At 42.2% G+C, this 21166-nt stretch overlaps 2 protein-coding genes across 2 annotated transcripts; both read left to right on the forward strand.

Moving 5' to 3' along the window:
• Positions 1-3827: 3827 nt before the first annotated feature.
• Positions 3828-12184, forward strand: vps26a (VPS26, retromer complex component A). Its single transcript, XM_056413437.1, has 9 exons — positions 3828-3914; positions 5221-5370; positions 6135-6210; positions 6552-6708; positions 7971-8135; positions 8259-8365; positions 8591-8692; positions 8951-9060; positions 9511-12184. The coding sequence occupies exons 1-9, from the start codon at positions 3912-3914 to the stop codon at positions 9622-9624; spliced, it is 984 nt and encodes a 327-aa protein (XP_056269412.1). The 5' UTR covers positions 3828-3911; the 3' UTR covers positions 9625-12184.
• Positions 12185-13213: 1029 nt separating this feature from the next.
• On the forward strand, positions 13214-20425 carry supv3l1 (SUV3-like helicase). The gene is made up of 16 exons (XM_056412567.1): positions 13214-13599; positions 13818-13895; positions 14398-14505; positions 14619-14733; positions 14825-14993; positions 15192-15303; positions 15761-15838; positions 16079-16170; positions 16309-16489; positions 16783-16876; positions 17250-17369; positions 17589-17688; positions 17802-17882; positions 18177-18353; positions 18983-19131; positions 19295-20425. Exons 1-16 carry the CDS (start codon positions 13329-13331, stop codon positions 19716-19718), a joined length of 2349 nt encoding a protein of 782 aa, XP_056268542.1. The 5' UTR covers positions 13214-13328; the 3' UTR covers positions 19719-20425.
• Positions 20426-21166: the final 741 nt, after the last annotated feature.

Below are 21166 nucleotides of genomic sequence, written 5' to 3' on the forward strand. Positions count from 1 at the left end.
ATCCGGCCTCCTACATCAGCAGCAGCCCTCGCCTTGAACAGGAAGTCACAGGGAAGTGTCGAGAGGAAGTGGGCTGTGACGTCTGGTGTGCTGCTGCTTCTGGTCTATTGTTATTTTTAATCACTATATGTGAAGTAGACAGAGTACAATAATTCAACTGGAAACTGGAAAGGTTTTTACCTTGACTGGTTTATTAACTATTAACTATTAACTATTATTTGATCGGTTGAGTTGATTCTCTTCCAAAAAAGGAACATCATCCAACTTTGAAACTTTATTTTGTTCTTTTCAAGATTCAAGATTCAAGATTCAAGATGTTTTATTTGTCACATACACACACAGGGTGTGCAGTGAAATGAAAGTGGCAATGCTCAGCAGGAATGTGCAAGGGCAACAAGTACACACTATTTACAAATAAAAAACATACAGTAAGTGTGTGTGTGTGTGTGTGTGTGTGTGTGTGTGAGGGCAGTTGTGTGGGTCTACCTGATGGCCTGAGAAAAACTCCGTCTCAGGCGCCTGCCTGACCGCAGCAGCTGAAACAGTCTTGTTGGGGTGGTGAGGATCCTTCATGATCCTGCCGGCTCTGGTTCTGCACCTCCTGGTGTACAAGTCCTGCAGGGTGGGAGTGTAGTTCCAATAGTGCGCTCAGGAGCAGTTGCCAAACCAGGCTGTGATGCTTCCTGTCAGGACGCTCTACAGCTCCAGAGAGAAGGACTGCCTGAGGTGTTGCCTTTCTCACCAGAGTGTCTGTGTTTGTTGACCATGTCAGATCCTGATGTGGACTCCCAGGTATTTATACCACCCACAGTAGTCCTCTGTTGTTGTACCTTCCTAAAGTCCACAATCAGTTAGTTTTGACATTCATGATGAGGCTTTTGTTCTGGTACCACAGTGACAGATCAGTAACTTCCTTGTCATCACAGTCATGTGTGTACCTGTGGCCTGGCGGTCAGGAAGTCCAGGGGGGTGTTCAGTCCCAGCTCAATCAGCTTGCGGCCAGTCTGGAGGGACTATGGTGTTGAAAGCTGAACTATAATCAATGAACAGTAGTCCATAGCCCCCTCTGGCTGTCCAGATGAGAGTGGTGTGGAGACAGCATCATCCGTGGATCGCGATAAGCGGTCCATGGAGGAAGGGAGGAAGGCGCAGATGTAGTCCTTTATCAGCCATTCATATGCTGGGACACTTGAAGCAGAGAGAGGTTGAATATTGTGGTGAACACTGGAGCTGCACAGGTCAGATATGCCATCTGGACCTGCAGCTTTCCTGGTGTTCACCCTCAACAGAGCCCTCCTCACACTGTGCTCGGTCACAGAGAGTGTGTGTCTTAAAACCATCAACAGTTGCAGGTCATGAGGCTCAGTGGGTTTTGATGTGTTTTGATGTTTAATCCATAAAACAGAATAAAGGCCCTGTTTCTACTTATTTGTATTGATCTAGCACTAAATTAAAACAGAAGTTACCGTCGTGCTCTATAATTTACATTTCTCATGAGCAAGCATTAGTGAGAGGAAAGGCATTAAACCAAACTTCATGTAAGCTACTAACAGATGACAGATGTCAATCAAGCATACGTATAGATTGCTGTTAAATGAGAATTAATGAGTTAATACCTTTATAGTTTTCATCACAGTCTTTATCACAGTATCTTTTTTCAAAGTATTTTATACATCTTAAAATATCTTTCAAATGTATAGAGTGTCTAATGTTACATTTATAAAGTTGTGTTACTCTTGTGTTGTTATGTAGTGAAAATGTAACTGATTGTTTCCATGAACATACGTTATATTTCCTGATATGATGATGTCGGACAGACTCCCAAAGACACAACTTGCCAAACTCCATCAAAAAAATTTCAACATCTGACATTTGTGTTTCTCAGCGAGGCCGAGCCTGAGGAGGGCGAGAGTCCACCGAGGGAGGAGGAAGAGGAATTAGAGATGTACGAGGATGAAAAGCCAAGGAGGAGTGAGGAGGGGGAGTCCCCTGTAGAGACGGATGGTTCCGGAGGTTATGAAGGCTCTGCGGGTACAATCATGGCTGGAGGGACCTTCGGAGAGACAGGCTCCGGCGAGTCCTGGGCAGAGAAAGAGGAGGAGCTATACAAAGGTAACTTTTGGGGGAAAAGGAGTTGCAAGGATTTAATAGTTTTCAAGGTCCTCCTTTCTTTTGCTCCATGTAGTCTGATCTTGTTTTTTCTGCTTGTAGATGGGAACGTGAGGCGGTTGTTCCAGAGGAGGTCTCTGTTCGCTGAGGCAAAACCAGCAGAGCAGGAGCTGAGAGAAGACCAACTTCTGCAGCTGTAGCCAGTGTACACACACACACACACTTACAGAACACACTCATGGCTGTCGTCTGCTTCATTTCCACATTGTCTGTTCAAATAATAAACCTAATATTGCATCACCACCTGGTGGTGGACAAACATAGTTGCTCAGAGATTGACAAAGGCCTAATATATATTTTATATTCTTCGTGCTATTTGGTGGGTCGTCAGGGGCAAAATAAAAAGGTCTGCATAAATGAGACATTTACACACTTTAATTTAGATCAAGTTGGCAGTGACTATTTGTGTTTTCTTGTGGAAACGATGTGTAAGTTGGGATGTGCTTTTTTACTAACTTGTTTTTTTATCGTGTTTTTTACTTAACATTTTCAAAAATTGCAATACCAGTGCGATACGCCCATGCATGCCCATGCATTACTCATAATGTGCAGCTCTGGTCCCAACCATTTCTTGGATCTACGAGGCATGTGTTCCTTTAATACATATAAAAAAGTGTATTTATGTTATTTGATCACTTTGTTTCAAATGTTGTTACAATTTACCCAGGAAGCCTATTCAACATCTTCTAGGAACTTCTGGTCTGCAAAGTTGAACATGAGAATCTTTTGACCCGAACCCCTCATGAAAATCCATTTGAGCTGAAACATATTCAAAATACATACGGTGCACATGCATTTTAACATGCTGTCCGTTGGCTAATTTGTATTTGTAACAGTATATATTTTGTTTTCACTACTTTATCAACACTGTCCTGATATCTGCTCTGTTAACTGTTCAATAAACTAACTCCAGTCAGTTGGTAGTTTGGGTAGTTTTTGGGTCAACAGAGTTCTCTTTTGACTTTTATATTGACAAAGGTAATGAAACATTTTATAAAGAGAATATGTATGTGATGCATTACAAATCCTAAATAATAATAAAAAGCATTGTAGGTTATTATTATTCTTAATAATACTGATAGATAAAAGGATGAATATGATAATAGACATTACACTTTTAGGACAAAAGCAGTGTGAAGTAAAAAATAACTGAACAACAATAGGTATTATTTAAGTTCCTATAAAAATAAAAATAAATCTGAACTCAACAACAAGATTAAAGGGCTAAAAGTATATTTATATTCAATGTGTGAGAGGTTGTTTAAACAGCATGACCAGACAATGTGAGCACTGGTAAGTCCAACTCTGTACATATTTTGGTCTCAATTGTTTTTTGTTATCAAATTGAAGAGGACCCTGTTAAAAACGTGTGTGTTTCCATCAGGCAATATCTTTTTCTCAAATATTGATATTAATGTTGTCGGCCTTAAGTCGGTCAGGCTCTCATTAAAAGGTATATTGTCAAATGTAAATCTGTAGACCTCCCTATAATAAAGCAACATGACGTTGTGATTATGAACAAAGTAATGAAGTGATCTGATGATTCGTTTCTGAATTGTAATCACAAACTCACTAAATACCTTTCATACTAAATACCCCCCCCCCTCCCCGCCCCATATCACACATGACGGGTCACGTGACGCAGAGCAGCGGTTCTACCTCCTGCTTCACGGGCTACACGGAGCGAGGCTAGCTGTTAGCTCGTTAGCTTCAACTATCTGTCAGACTGTCAGGCGGCCGAGATGGTGAGTGTAAAGAAGGGCGTCAGCTGTCCGGACTCCACTTAAATGAACCGGGCGAATGAACCGGAAAAACAGCAGCAGTTACACCGACCCGCCGTGCTCCTCGACGGCAGCGTTTTGATGTATAAAACGGGCAGAAAAAAAGCTACCTAGCCGGGGGGCTGGTCGAGGGGAGCCTCGGTTCGAGGCCGTCTTGAGTTAGCAAACGGCCCCCCGGCAGCTTCGGTTCACGACGGCAGCAACTAAACGTGTCGGTTATCAATTTAAAATAGTTCCTGAGCTGCTTTTATGAGACTGCGGCTCAGAGGCGGAGAGAACGTTGTGAGCTCATGTTGTTCGTGGTTTGTTCGCCGGATGTGAAATTGTGACACAAGCTGCTGCAACAACTCTTGACTTTACGGTCATGGTTTAATGTGTAAAGCAAAATGCTCGATTGAAAAGTGCTTATCGCTTATTGATTGAATTAGTTTAGGAATTGCAAGTTGACACCCACTGGCTTTAATGCACTGTTGCAGTGTTAACATTAGATTACTGCTCACCATGCCGTCGTGAGGTTGATTTAAATAGCTCCTTCTTTGTCTCTGTGTGTGTGTGTGTGTGTGTGTGTGTGTGTGTGTGTGTGTGTGTGTGTGTGTGTGTGTGTGTGTGTGTGTGTGTGTGTGTGTGTGTGTGTGTGTGTGTGTGTGTGTGTGTGTGTGTGTGTGTGTGTGTGTGTGTGTGTTGTAAGTGATTGAGTTAGTGTGGCAACAGCAGATAGGGAGTAGCTGTGTGAGACATGTACAGATGATAACTTAGTGGTGGTGTGTTTGTGATTATTGCAGATTAGATATTTGGCATATTGTCTGTTATTCGGTCCACAGAGATGTTTGTTCACAACCTCCAGTATCCTTTGCGCCATCGGTCTGTAAACTGGAATGCAACCTCAGTGATCATCTATAATGTCGGATGAAAAAATGGGGAAATTGTATTTCAGTCTCCTCGATTAAGATAACCACATATCATGGTGATGATTTGATTATTTTTTCCAGTCGTTGCTCTGAATTTTTTTCTTTTTTTTGGTCACATTTTCTTGACATCTTTTGACCTGCGGCATTTCAAGAAAGATGAATCTTGTAGATAGTTCTGCCTAACATTGTTTAGTTAAGGCTGTTCTGGTTAATAACAATAATCTTCTCTCCACATTACCTGCTTATTCGCTCTGAATCCCCAGTTAGTCAACTTTTAACAAGTTGACTTTAGCATTTCTCAAAGTGTTTGTTTCTTTTTTTGTATAATACTCAGTTTTCTATGCCGTTCGTTGTGTTTTCAGAGTTTCCTAGGAGGTTTGTTTGGGCCGGTGTGTGAGATCGACGTCCTGCTGAATGATGCAGAGAACAGAAAGACAGCCGAGTTGAAGACGGAAGAAGGGAAAGTGGAAAAACACTACCTGTTCTACGACGGAGAGTCCGTGTCTGGCAAGGTAAACCGAGTTTACGTTATTTATACAGTGAGATTCAGAGCTCAACAAGGTTCACCAAGGTATTCCTACACAAAGGATTATTTACATTTTCTGTCTTTAATTTATTCGTGAACAGTACTGCGCAGGCAGACAATGGACTTCTCGACCACACCAGAGTCTATTCTGGGATCCTGTCTTTATTTGCGCCTAGAGGGAAATTAAGGCTCTATTGATGTGTTTGAAAGATTTTCTCTGACCTGAAGCGGAGCATCGATGTTTAGGAGCCACACATGTATCGGCTGCTTTTTCATCATTATTAACCAATATTGTAGCATCCACTACATCTGTAACTAGAACGGGCACTCGGTAGAGCGCATACCTTCGCATATCACAAGATTGGGCATTGAATTATGAACATTTTGGCATTAGTTGCATGCCAATTGGATACAAATTGACCGTGCTATGGTAAAAAGATGTTGACCTTTTCGACCTTGACCTTTGACCCGATTGATCCCAAAATCTATTCAAATGGTCCCCGGATAATAACCAATCATCCCACCAAATTTCATGCGATTCGGTTTAATACTTTTTGAGTTATGCGAGTAACACGCATACAAATAAATAAATACACGGCGATCAAAACATAACCTTCCGCATTTTCAATGCGAAGGTAATAACAAAGTCAAATGTATTGATACATTGGTAATGTGTGAAACTGTAATTGAGACCGTTTTTTTTTTACCGCTAAATATGACAATTTATCTGCTTGGAAATTTTCCCCGCAGGTAAATCTAAATGTGAAGCAGGGAGGAAAACGACTGGAGCATCAGGGCATCCGCATCGAGTTTGTTGGACAGATAGGTGAGTGTGATTAAAGTACACGGTATGGAGCTTCTCATGAGCGTACCCAACGCTTTTATTGATTAATTTTAACTTTACTTCTAAATGTGCCATGAATGCATTGCTTTATAGCTGGACAAAAAGTTATTGTCAACTGTAGGCTGCTGGCTTTCTCATGTGGCTAAAAGGTTTAGCAGAGCATGTGGTCGTCATGTGCAGCCTGCTATAGTGGAGCTAAACCCTTCCTCCTCGTGCGAGGAGGAGGAGGAGGAGGAGGAACGTGAACTTATGAATGAATGTAGTGTGTTTAAATTGTCTCTAATGATACGCTATCACTCTGAATCCACTCTGCTGTATTTCAGAGTTGTTCTCTGATAAGAGCAACACCCATGAATTTGTGGACTTGGTGAAGGAGTTGGCTCTACCTGGAGAACTCGCCCAGAACAGGAGCTACGATTTTGAGTTCATGCAGGTGGAGAAGCCCTATGAGTCGTACACTGGAGCCAATGTCAGGCTACGGTATGTCGATTCCACATTTTGACATCAGGCAAATGGCAGCTCCTCTTATCATAAGAATCACACGGGATGTATTTATGTGAAGTTGATGAAGAGCATCTCGTATCCAGGTGTAAAAGTTTGGCCGCCGACGGTTTGCAGGAGAGCTTTCCTCTCGTTCATCTTGTGCTGTCAGAGGGATAGTCACGGGGAGGGAAGCATACATTGCTGATATCAAATGGGATCACCACCAACGTCTACGTAGATTTTGAAGCACGCCCATGTAGGGAGTCTGGCTACATGGCCTTGGACTGCCCCCCCACCACAACTTTGCAGGTAAAGTTTATTTGAAAGTTGTGTTCATATTACAGACATGAGTCATCAAATAAGTCATAAGTCATCAAATACAACGATTTAATAAGTAAACAAGGTTTAAACGCTAATTAATGGAGGTAAAAACGTTAACCCCGCCCCTACTTGGTCACTTACTGTTGTCAGATAACACTTTAGTTTACAGATGGAACTTTATATTTATATCTTTATGGCGTTCCCGTTACTTGCATTTACACAAACACTTTCACAAACAGTAATTTACATAAACACACTGTATTTGCTACATACTCATACATGCACAAACTATTCACGTACTCGAATCTCTAGCACCACTATGCTCTCAAAACTGCTAACAAGACTGAGACCTTAGCCAATGTACAAACAAAAAAAAGATGTAGAAGTGACATTCAGAAACGTCCTGTTGAGCCTTAACTTCTCGAACTTGTTCGGGAGCCTCTTCTTGTTCAGGGTCTGACTCTGGTTCAAAACGATATGGTTGCACGACGCTATCTTCATCTGCAGGAGGCAGTCAGCAGCTAGGCGAGCGCATCTCGTGGAGGAGGGGGGGGAGGGGGGAGCTGGCTCATTAGCATTTAAAGGAACAGGCACTCAAAACAGGTTAATCTGTGGGGAGGTGTTTTTGACAGGGTAAAAAGGGTGCTGTTTGAAATGATTATTGTGGTATTTTGATCAAAATATGTTACAAACATTTCATTAAGACCCCAAGGAACCATATCAACTTGTGGAAAAATGGGCATACGATGGGTCCTTTAACTTCTGAAAACTTTCATGATCAGTCAATCAAAATGTTTCTAACTAATTGATAAAAACATGTTGTAATATTTCTCAGAAAGAGCCCAACTCTGAAGACGGTACATGAAATATGAATGACGACGTGCACAGATTGATACAGTGGGGAATCCCCTTTGGATGACGACGTGTTCTCCTCACAGGTATTTCCTCAGGGTGACGATCGTCCGCCGCCTGTCTGACTTGGTGAAGGAATACGAGCTGATTATTCACCAGTTGGCCACCTACCCAGACGTCAACAACTCGATCAAGATGGAGGTCGGCATCGAAGACTGTCTGCACATCGAGTTTGAATACAATAAATCCAAGTAAGACCAATGTAGAGTTTCCTCTGGCGAGAACTTGATCTCCTCCTCAGCGAAGCACAGAACCAAACGAGACCCGTGTTCATGCGAGTCTGAGCAGCTTCTCTCGGTGCGTCTCTTTGTCAGATACCACCTCAAGGACGTGATTGTTGGGAAGATCTACTTCCTGCTGGTCAGGATCAAGATCCAACACATGGAGCTACAGCTCATCAAGAAGGAGATAACCGGCATAGGTGAGTGTGTGAAACCGCGCGTGTGAACTGAAACCATCACAGATCTGACACATGGCGGGGACATGCCAATGGACCGCACCATGACTCTGTGCTGACGTCGGAGTTCAGCCCCTCTACCTGTAGAAAGCTGTCGTTAGTTAAATGGATCCCAATAGGAACAGAAACGTCTGTCGGCTCTATTGTCCATATTTGATCACTTATTGTCATTTCTGTCCTATGTTTTAGGTCCCAGTACTACCACAGAGACGGAGACGGTAGCAAAGTATGAAATCATGGATGGAGCTCCAGTTAAAGGAGAATCGATTCCCATCAGACTGTTTCTGGCAGGTACGGTGTTTTTTTTATCGATTTATCTATCTATCTAGATATCAGGCGGGATCATAGGGGTCCCTTTGGGACAGGGATGTCGTATGTGTACAGATTTTAAAGCCTGTTGAAGCAAATTTGTGATATTGGGCTATACAAAATAAACTGAATTGGATGAATTGAATATCATCAGGGTGTCAGTTTACCTCTTAATAAATAATTTAAATAGCCTATTTCTACAAAATGATTGAGTGTATCACATCTTCTGTCTCCTGACAGGATATGACCTGACACCCACCATGAGGGATGTCAACAAGAAGTTCTCTGTACGCTACTTCCTTAATCTGGTGCTGGTCGATGAAGAGGACAGGAGATACTTCAAACAACAGGTAACAAACACACGCAAAAGAGCATTATGCAAAATCGTGTCTTTATACTTTTAAAGTTTACATCTCAGCTGTCGATTATAGCAAAGTATGGACATTCTGCATGACTTTGATCCTCTTGTTGATGGAGACAGGCTATATTTCATAAACCAGCAGGATTTGTTTGAAGTTTTATTTATCTTACCTCCACGTGTGTACACAGTCTTCTTGACTATTTTGTGTATTTTAGTACTTCTGTCAGTTATCATGTTGTGTTTACTACGTACTTGTAGCCATTGCCAATAAAGGAAGTTATTAAGACCACAACTACCAAGTCGACGTGGATGTAAACAATGCAGATGTCTCAATATTCAGTACGATGAAGGAAACGCATTTCACACTTTTTAGACACAATGAGCGATCATTATAAGTAATACACAATTGTCTTAATGCATATTTGCCTCCTATGTTTAGGAGATTGTTTTGTGGAGAAAAGCTCCAGAGAAAATAAGGAAAATGAACTTCCAGCGCTACGAGTCGCCCGAGCCCCGAACCCAGCCGGTGAAAGAAGAGCAGCCGGAGATGTGATGGCGACGCTCTGAACTGAAAATACACACACACACACACACACACACACACACACCAAGTCGTCACTGCTGAGCAGCCAGAGGTGTGAGGTTCTGCCCCGCCGTCTCCCTGGACTGAGAAATGTACACATGAATACACGCAACATACATTCAGACGTGCCCCGTCACTCCACAGCTTTCAGATGCAAGCACTCCTCCTCCCCCCCCCCCAGGACTGAAACGCACTCGCATACAGTCCTACAGGCGTACGATCCATGAAGGCTGAAAGCTCCGCGCCAAGGTAAGAGTGCACGTCAAGCCAACCCAAGTTAGGAGCAGTGAGGCAGCCCGCTTTGAATCTTCGGGTCTCAGACTGAAAGCACACACACACACACAAGTGAAGCCGTGCAGTCTGTTTGCCCGAAGCATAAAAAGACGAGAGCAAAGCGGGAAAAGAGATGGCCACAGACGACCGACACGCCACTTCTCCCGTTGTTCTGCAGCTGGAGCTTCTTTTGTTTGCAGATTTGGACTTTCTCTGGCATCCCGAACCCCCTGTTACAAAATGTAAAAAGTCTGAATGGGATAGCCGGAGATTTAAAGTATTCAAGTCGTGTGTGTGTGTGTGTGTGTGGATCGGGAGGAGGCGAGAGGCCGAGCGATGAGTCATCTGTCCACGGCGATGCCGCCGTGTTCTCGTCCAGCCATCTCGCACCTAGCTGGGAAATGAAGAGAGTTTCTCAGTTAAGTGTGTCGCAACAGCTCGCTGGCTGCTGCTTCCATGCCGAGGTCTGTGCGGTGCAACACATATCCATCTCAACACACGTTGAATCATCTATTTCATTTTCAAATGTGGCTGTTTTGTGGAAATGAAAACATTTTCCACTCTTCCATGTTTTCGTTTCACTCCGGCGATGTTTGATGATCTTTATCTTTTATAAAAGAATTTAACTAAATATAATTAATGTAAACGCCTCCATTATTCGGCACATTCTTGATTTAATTATTTTAGTCTGTAAAATGTCAGAAGAAAAGGGTGAAATGGGTCCGTCACGGGGATCCCAGCGGCTGAGGTGGCGTTTACAGATGTCGTCCTTTTTGTCTGACGGAGAGTGCAAATGTGTTCAATTTGCAATTAATTAACAGAGAAACACAGAAGATGCTCACTGGAGACGCTTGAACGAATGAAGCAATTCATCCGCCATTAAACTGGGTTTTTAGTCTATTTACAAATGAACTAATTGTTACGTCGGAAAGCATCAAATCCACGACTTGTTCAAGATTCTTCAGTTCAATATGACTTCAGTCTCATGTTCAGATGAATATTTGTCTGCCTGGTTACTTCACCACCGCACGCCTTTTTTGTTTGATATTTAAAGTGCTGTTTATTTATGACAAATCTCGTAGATTAGTAACCATTGTTTGTTTTCCCCAAAATATTTGAAGGGTCAGTTCACCATAAAATACATTCTTATTTTCCCACGCTAGATGTGTGAATGATCTGGATTTGCTTGATGTTACATTTAATTTCCTTGTGCGCCACGCATTTTGTTTCTTTGACCATTTCACTGGGCTAGAGGATGAAATTGTAGAGCGATATTACAAAACTTGGACACATTAAATCTTTCTGGCTAAAACATAAGATGCGTTGTTGAAAATGTATGTCCGTCACATGAGTAGTTTCTCTTATTTTAAACGATTCATTAGAAGGAATTAAATGACGCTAACCATGATCTGCAGACTGTCGATTCACATTCAGTTTCACTTTATTTTTTATTTATTTTTCTCTGTCATGTTGCAGCATCTTTCAGCCTGTTGGTGTGGTAGAAGTAGAAAACTAATGTTTTTTAAAAATGGCTCACGTCTGCTATTGTTAGTGCTGGAAGGGAGGCTGTATCAATACACTGTAGAATGCAACAATATTCCACTGTGACGCTCAGACCGGCAGTTTAGGTCCTGCTTTAAAGACTTGGTTGAATTTCACTCTGATCTGTGGCCAGTTTTGCACTTTCCCTTTTGATGCTTAACTCTGTTTCAAAGGGGCATGAAAGCTGGAACTAAACATCACTCAAGGACAACTCAACCTCAGATCTCATGTGTCTATATTTGAAACTATACCGACATCTATACATCATTTCTTCTTTTTATTGGACTGGTTAAGAAGTACCCGAACAAGTCATGTTATATGTTTAATTTCATAAACCTCTGAACACTCGCATCTACAGTGCAGATGTATATGTTCCTTTGCAATATGGTTTTCTTTTGTTTGGGAACAGTGTAATTTATTTGCAGGTAACGCTGTCTTTCTGTGTGTTACATGTTGTCTTTCTAAACACTGTACCGGTAGGGTTTGTCTGGTGTACTTTAAATACCTTCCAAGGTCATGAAGAGACACTAAAAGGCCAACACTCTCTGCCCCCGTCTTATCTACTGCATGTTAATCTTTACACAATGTCTAATCATGCCATCATTGTGTGTGTCTGTGTATGCGTGAGTGCGTATGTATGTGTGTGTGTATGTGTATACACCAAACCCAATTATATAGCCAAAATGAATCGTGAATAAAGGAAATTTATACAGAATATCTTATCCAACAACACTCGTTCTTGAAAAAAAAAAGATTAGTCATAAGAGTTCAGTTATTTTTTGTGAATGAAGACATTTCATCATGTTTTGTGCGAAGAGTTTATTCATCCAACAAGAAGTCTGTCTGGAAAATACCAATTGTCTTCAACTAAGTTTGTCAAGTCACACACATTCAAAACGATCATTTACATTTGTCTGTGTGAGGCTTTTTCAATTGATTTCTACCTGTGGAAAGTATATGAGTTTTTATTAGAGAGACTTTAACTGATTGACTCAGGTGGATATTCAAATACATTGCCTCGATCCAAACTAACTACTAGGTTCTGAGCAATGTTCTCTGGGGGTTGGTGTTGAGGTGTATTGGGGGTTATGACACCAGTATACCTCTAATTCTGGCCACGGACCTTCTAATAGACAAAGGCAAAAGATACATTTAGAAAATAACAACTTTTATATTCCTTTTGTTTTTAATTATAGTAGAGAAAGAAATACATATGGAATGATAGACACTAATTGTCATCATGGCTTTTTATTAACAAACCTTATCTAATTTACCAGACATATACTGGACTACGAGCTCTCTATTTTGGAAACAACAAAAATAAAGTCCTTTCTGAAGAGTTATCGCAATGAAAGCAAGTCATTAGAAACCTTTAAAGATCGTTTTACTCGAGGCAGGTGATGAGGATTCAAAGAGACGCTGTCAACCGGACTTCCGTTAGAGTGAGAAGCATCTGCAGTGTTGCATATGCGATCTTCGGCTCCAGCTACAAAGAGGTCCTTTTTATGCCTGTTTATATTGTTTTTACTTTGCGACACCGTATTCTAAAATAAAAATACATTTCCGACTCGCACTATTCTATAGAATAACTTTGGGTCATTTTAACGATTAACTGTCAATATTTTTTGAATAAGAAGAATTGTATTGCTCAATATCAACACAGGCATATGTGAAACCAGCTATACAGCGACTGGTCCTGTTCCACGTTGTAGTAGCAGGAAGACAGTTTGCGTTGACCGTCCTCTGGTGAAGTTGGTGCCGTGTAATTCACACATGTAGACCTGCTGAGCGGCATGGAGCTACAGTAGCACACGCTTCGTCCGCAGCCCGCATGAGGTGCGTACAAACTACTCGCAGCGATGTCGGTAAGCCGGTGTGTGTTTTTGTTTTCTCGACTTCAACGCCACATTCGGACCCGGACTGCGACCACCACTGCTGGCACCTGTCACGCGTCTGGTTTCTTCCACAAACGGCGTCCGGCGGGCTCGGTGCTTTGCAGCAGATACGTTTCATCCAGCGGCTCTTCTCAAAAACCTCCAGACACGTCTCTGTTCGTCCCCATCTCCCTGAAGACGGACTGCTCGGTAGACGGGAGCGTGGGGCTGGAGCTGACGCAGCCGCTCCATAAAAGTGAGTCTAGCTACTTGAGCAGGACTTTTTAAAAGTGGAATTATTCAGCAATTCAGACAAAGAGGTGGTAATTAAAGTGTGCTGTTCATCTTCTGTGCGTCAACACTATCTGAGATATCTGAAATGGACTTTATTTTAAATGCATTGTGTGTGTGTGTTGGTGTCTTGCTGTTAATAATAGACTTACAAGTTATGTTCTGATTGTTTCTCTGCTTCAGGTGAACTGTTGAAAGTTCTGAATCGGTTTTATAAGAAGAAGGAGATGCAGAAGATGGCATCGGACCATGGCCTGGATGGTGAGAAATTAATGTACAATTTATTTTAGAAATTACAATATATTGTACCGTTATTGGATAAAAGCTCTGTAGAAATGCAGACCATTTTACAGATTATCTTTCAATAGAAAATGTATGTAAGAACATTTATTCACATTCCGTTATCAAGAAATTAAAAGTATCAAGCAGTATTACAAATATGATCACACATACATGGGAAGAGAACCAGAAAAGTTAAGACATACATTCACTGAATAAGTAAAGCTGAAAAGCAGTTGTGTCACCGTAGCACACAGTTGTAACCAGACTGTGTGTGTGTGTGTGTGTGTGTGTGTGTGTGTGTGTGTGTGTGTGTGTGTGTGTGTGTGTGTGTGTGTGTGTGTGTGTGTGTGTGTGTGTGTGTGTGTGTGTGTGTGTGTGTGTGTGTGTGTGTGTGTGTGTGTGTGTGTGTGTGTGTGTGTGTGTGTGTGTGTGTGTGTGTGTGTGTGTGTGTGTGTGTGTGTGTGTGTGTGTGTGTGTGTAGCTCGTCTGTTCCACCAGGCCTTCATTAGCTTCAGGAAGTTTGTCCTGGAAGTGACATCACTCCCCGCTGATCTGCACATCATCCTGAGTGACATCTGCTCTGGAGCAGGTTTGTTGTTTTTTAATTAAACCTCAAGCTCAAGATGGAGTTGTCAAGAGTTCATATTAATACATTTATTAAATTCAAACGATAAAGAAATGTTAATATCTGCCGTTTTACAGGTCATGTTGATGACATCTACCCGTACTTTATGCGTCATGCCAAGATAATCTTTCCTATGCTGGACTGTATGGATGACCTGAGAAAGATCTCAGACCTCAGAGTCCCTGCTAACTGGTACGTATCAAAGCGTGTGACTCTGTCTATTCATGTGTAGTAATATACACAATATTACTCTGTGGTTACATTATGTATGTGTGTTCTTCAGGTACCCCGAGGCTCGTGCCATCCAAAGGAAGGTGATTTTCCATGCTGGTCCCACCAACAGTGGTAAAACCTACCACGCCATCCAGCGCTACCTGGGTGCTAAATCGGGGGTCTACTGTGGACCCCTCAAATTACTGGCCCACGAGATCTTTGAAAAGAGCAACATAGCCGTACGTGTTTATCTTTTATCATTTGATCGTCTTGGGGATAACCACTACACAAGTTTTAAAAAGTCTTCAATCTGAGAGACAAATGTCTTTAATCTAAATGTCTACTATATGTATGTGTGTGTGTGTGTGTTTTTTTTTAAAGATGTCATTGTTCATCTTTTTCTCACCACACCGTACTGTTGACTATTGTATTTCCAGGGTGTGCCATGCGACTTGGTTACTGGAGAGGAGAGGACCTTCATGGACCCAGACGGTCGCGTATCTGGTCATGTGGCCTGTACCATTGAGATGTGTAGCGTCAACACACCTTGTAAGTAGACCTAACGCGAATAAACATTTCTGGTTAATAGCATTAATATAACAAGAAGACTCAACAACTCTATTGGACATTACATTGAATTGGATCGTATCAGGTTGCATCAGCTAAATAAAACACAACAAATAAGAGGAAATTAATCCTTTTGTATGGGACAAATGTGCAAGTTGCTATTCTTTTGAATTCAGTCATTTATAATTAATCCCCATCCTTAAATGAATGCAGTAATATTTATTTATTTGTTCTTGAGATATTTCAGGTAGCAGACCTTTTAAGCCACAAGAACACCTTCTGATATTATTGCTTGGTCACTAGAACCCACTGTTTGGTCAGGAAATGCAGAAGTTTAGGAACCGATGGAAATAATGTTTGTGTTAATAAACAAAGAGATGGCATCACCGAGACCATTAAAGCCCGGGTTTTGTTTTTCTCTTTGTTTGTCTGTCTTCAGATGAGGTGGCTGTAATCGATGAAATTCAAATGATCAGAGATCCTTCCAGAGGCTGGGCCTGGACCAGAGCACTGCTGGGTTTGTAACACACATTCAAAAACATAGTTATCCAAATACACACACGCACATACAGAGCTAATGTGTTTTTTATATTTTTTTATATCTGAATCTTGTTGATGACACAAGCGCACAAACAAAATCTGTACAAGCACGCCTCTAACAAACTTAATGTACGCAGATTTCGCATGTTTTTGTCCCATTTATTGATGTTTTCAACTTCATGTGTCGAAATAGCTGACGTCTTTTGTATTTGTTTAGGTCTCTGCGCAGAGGAGATCCATGTGTGCGGTGAGCCCGCAGCCATCGACTTCATCAGAGAGCTGATGTACACCACTGGAGAGGAGATGGAGGTGAGACGGCAATATGTCGGGCAGCAGGAAGAGGAGAGTCAATTATGTTACTCATGGTTTCTTTTAATCATTGTGTTTGGGTGAACGCTCTCTCGCTCTCTCCTTTCTGTGCCCCTCCACTCCTCCCTCTCTCTTCAGGTCAACACCTACAAGCGGTTAACTCCATTCACAATCTTGGATCAAGCCCTGGAGTCGTTGGACAACTTGAGACCGGGAGATTGCATCGTTTGCTTCAGTAAAAATGACATTTACTCCCTAAGCAGACAGATTGAGGCCAGAGGACTGCAATGTGCTGTAATTTATGGGAGTTTACCACCAGGTGAGTTTTTAAAAGGATGTTAAGATAAATGTATGTTTGTGTGTAAGGACAATACTTAATATGTCAACGGAGTCCTCGCTCTTTGAAAAGATTAAGATTTTAAAACAATCTGTGAATGTTTTTTCATCCATTAAGCGTCTGCATGTTTATTAAAGAAAGAGTAGGTCATGTGTAAATTACCTCTTACTAATCATAATAATGATATTAAACTCAGCTGTTGTCCAAAAACATCATGAAAATCAAATATTGTAGAGCTCCAGACGTTGAGAGCTCGGTTGTTTTGTTCTCGACAGGCACCAAGCTGTCCCAGGCCAAGAAGTTCAATGACCCTGATGACCCCTGCAAGATACTGGTTGCTACAGATGCTATTGGGATGGGCCTTAACCTGTAAGTCCCATCATGCAAACTGTAATATTGTTAAGATATTTCCCTTTAAGAAATATATTTTTTAAAGGCATGTACTCAAATGATATATTTCAAGTTTTCTTTATGCCACATTCTATGCAGATGTTATATCAACCTGCACGTTGTATATTTATATTGATCTAAAATCGTCATTGGGAAACATTTTATCCTATTTGTTGCTGTTATGTTCAGCATCCACCACTAGGAGCTGCTAAAGTCAGAAATGATTTAATCCGACACATCGGGACTTTAAACTTTAAGCTTTATGATTTAATAAAAATGTATCCGTTCCACCAACTCGGCTCACGATTTAAATAATGATAATTGTTCTGCTTTTCTTTGTTTCTCTCTCCAGGAGTATAAGACGTATAATCTTCAACAGTCTGATAAAGCCCAACGTTAATGAGAAAGGGGAGAAACAGATGGAGACCATCAGCACATCACAAGCTCTGCAGATATCTGGCCGCGCAGGGAGGTCAGTCCTAATATCCCCCGTATCCCCCCATTCAGGAGGGTCAACGGTGGTGGAGAAGATGCAACACACACACACACAGGGGGACAAAACAAACACATCTAGGTACTCAAAACTGCTCTTGTGGTACCTCCCAGCAGTTATGATGTCGTGGCCGGTGACGAGCAATTTAGTTTCTTTCAAGTAAGTTTCTAAAAGCCGTCTCCTCGCTCCCGTCATCAGGTACGCCTCCAAGTTCAAAGACGGAGAAACCACCACCATGCACAGAGATGACCTGCCTGTTCTGAAGGAAATACTCAGCCACTCCGTCGAACCCATAAAGGTGATCAATTACACACACGCCCGCGATCGAACGCACACTCTCAGGTAAACGTGTCGGTAGAATTCGGAGCATGAAGTATTTTAACGGGTGTGATGTGTCTCTCCTCCTCTCAGACTGCAGGTCTCCATCCGACAGCAGAGCAGATAGAGATGTTTGCCTATCATCTACCCGAGGCGACCCTGTCCAACCTCGTCGTGAGTACAAACATCTCTTCATCCACTGGTTCTCCCACCCACTCGGGCTGGTTCTGTCAAATGAGTATTCCTCTCTGGGTGGGATGTGTTCCTCCAGAACAGCCTGAGTTCTTCGAGGCGCTCATTCGTGTTCATGAATTAATAATGAACTGTCGTCTCTGTGTGAACTTCGTAGTCCCGAAGTTAAATTCTGACCGTTTAGAAAGACGCTCGTGTCCAGGTGAAGGTTTACTCCACGCATGCAGTGGCCTCGTCTTCTCGTTCTGACTCACTGTGTGGCGACTCCTCTTTCAGGACATATTTGTCAGCCTCTCCCAGGTGGACGGGATGTTTTTTGTCTGCAACATCGAAGACTTCAAGTTTCTGGCTGATATGATTCAGCACATTCCACTGAACCTGAGGTCCCGCTACATTTTCTGCACTGCGCCCATCAACAAGAAACAACCTTTTGTATGCACCTCCTTCCTCAAGGTACGGATGGGAAGAAGGTGGGAGATGAACGCGTGTGTGTGCTTCTGTTGAGCTGGACTGAGAGAAATCTAAATTGTTTTACTATTCAAATGTCTGAGCAGATCAATCACGTTACACTGTTCTCATGGAAATTTGCCTGAAATGCACAAAGTGTTGGAAGTTAATCGCTAAAAATGAGTATGAACCCTGTACATATAGGGAGGTATGGTCGGGTTGATGAGGCGACAAGTGGAAAGTACAAATGATTCATTAATAGTAATGGCAGTGGACTTACATCGTGAAATATCAAACAAAATATTTCATCTGTAATCATCAATCAGATATTCTTGTGGTTTCTTTGGTACATTTCTGGATATGTAACTATTTAGATCAGTTTGCAGAGATTTCTTTTTTACTTTTGAAATGTTTCCGTTTATCAGACGACTGCATCCGATTCTGTGTTTCATTGTTCAAGTCCAAGGAAGGATAAACACTTTTAGAGCTACTTTACTTTTGCGCTCTGACTTAATGCCGCTGTCATACTGTAATGTTAGCGTTGGTGATGTGTGCAAAGAAAGCTCTTTCCTGCTTCTGGAGCGGTACCCGCAGCTTCGTTTGCACTGATTTGAGTCTTTCCGTTTCTCCGTCAGTTTGCCCGTCAGTTCAGTCGAGACGAACCCCTGACCTTTGACTGGGTGGCTCGTCATGTCAGCTGGCCTCTGTCTGCACCCAAAAACATCAAAGACCTGGTTCACCTGGAAGCTGTTCACGACGTCTTAGATCTGTACCTCTGGTTGAGGTGACATGCTTTTAACAAGTCTTCTTCTTCTGCCATGTTTTATGATGGGAAGCTGTTGTTTGACGTAATCGTCTATTGGTCGTGTGTAATAATTATGTATTAATTATCATGATCGTATTCCATCGTCTTTACAGTCTAACATTGTATTTTTATTTTTCTGCAGCTACCGTTTCATGGACATGTTCCCAGACACGGCCTTGGTTCGGCAAACCCAGCAGGAACTTGACGATACCATACAAGAGGGCGTTCGAAATATCACCCGTCTCATCCGAGCCACGGACTCGACCGCCACCGACCCGCTGCGGACGCAAGGCAGCCGGGGCGGACCAGCGGGTGGTAATACTGCCAGCAGTGATCCGTTGACCAACAGCAAAGGTGAAAGGGCACGAAGAGACCCGGGGGAGATGGACAGCTCTCTGGCGAGCCGCCTGGTGAGAGACGGGCTGTTGACTCCGAATTTGCTCCAGCAGCTCCAGAAGGAGTGGTCTAAAGATCAGAAGGGAGTTCAGCAGGAATTCACCAATCAGGGAACACTCGATGCCGAACCTCTCAATAATATCAATAAAAGGAAAAAGAAAAAGAAGTGAATGAAACATCTGGCGGTTTGTTTTTAGTCCCGGAGGGCTTATAAAAAAGCTTTTAGCTGTGAAAATACAACACCAACATGTCAGACCAGTGTTTGATTCGGTCATTGGACGTGGATTAAACGACTCAGAATCACCCTTAAAGTCATTTAAGTCTCTCAAATTAGCCCAACAACAGACTTTACTGCCCTCATTTGGATTTTACCTTTTTTCTTTGGACATGCTGCCTGAACGACGCGTTTACGTTGTAACTTACAGACTGACGAGCAACATTTTGGTTCCCCACAATATTTCAGTACAGTCAGTGTGTTGTAAATGCTGTTTTACAAGCATTGTGACCAGGACACACTTTAACATGCACTGTTTGTGTGTGTGTGTTAGGTCAGGAATCGGTTTGCTTTCTTCTTGCTCCATGTACTCCAATGTAAATCCTCAGAAAAGTCACAAAAATGTATCCATACAGTACTTTAAATCTCCATCTGGAGCTCCCGATACCGATAGACGTGCGTAAAGATTTACAAATACAACTCGACTGCAGGCATTTACCGTCGGTGAGAGTAATCTGACATTCTCTGCAGCTGTAGTCAACGTTGTGTGTACATAGAATGAAGTGCATCCCTGTTGGTGTCTATATAAACAGCTGAGATGCCATATTTGTTCATGTATGTTTGTTTTTTGAAGATGTTAGTCGATTAAAAATTTACGACATTTTTATTTTTAACAGTATTGATTTCTTATTTATTTTGTATTATACCGCTCAAACTGGGGAGTAACTAAATCAGTGGTCCCCAAACTACGGCCCGCCTCCACATGTGGACCGGCCCCCTGAACAATACCAGAGACGCGTTCCGATTTATTATTTTTTTCACCTGGCCCGCTGCCGTTGAGATTGCAGTGAGACGCGGAGAAAATGTGGAGTGGTGCTCTTCGCAATAGAACATCTTTGATGGGACGTGTCGCGTCTCGGCCAATCAGCGTTCAGATGTCCACAGCGTTTGGGAAGTTAGGTTAGCTTGAATGTTAGTCCGCTACATCTGCTGCTGTCACGCTGCACGGTGTATCGATACTAACGAAGTACCCGTACGTTAAACACGATGTGATTTAGCATATTTTTAGTATCCCGGCTGGCCCTCCAGGGAAACGTTATGTGGCCCTCTCAGGAAAAAGTTTAGGGACCCCTGAACTAAATGATACAAACGCATGATGAAAAACTAAGTGAAGTTCATTTATACATTAAATATTTCTTTTTTTTAAACTGTCATCAACGATGCATAACAAACAAAAACGTCGCTCATGTCCTTGACCTTTTGCGTAGTACGTCTTTACTAACAGTTTGTTAACCTGCAGTTTGTGCAGATCTTCAGAGTTTATTATCGGTCACCAGACACGCAACAAAAAAGATAAGGTTGGGAGGAGAGCCAGAGAGATTGGAGGTGATGATGGGATCGAGG

This window comes from Pseudoliparis swirei, chromosome 4 (genome assembly GCF_029220125.1).
Source record: "Pseudoliparis swirei isolate HS2019 ecotype Mariana Trench chromosome 4, NWPU_hadal_v1, whole genome shotgun sequence".
NCBI lineage: Eukaryota > Metazoa > Chordata > Actinopteri > Perciformes > Liparidae > Pseudoliparis > Pseudoliparis swirei.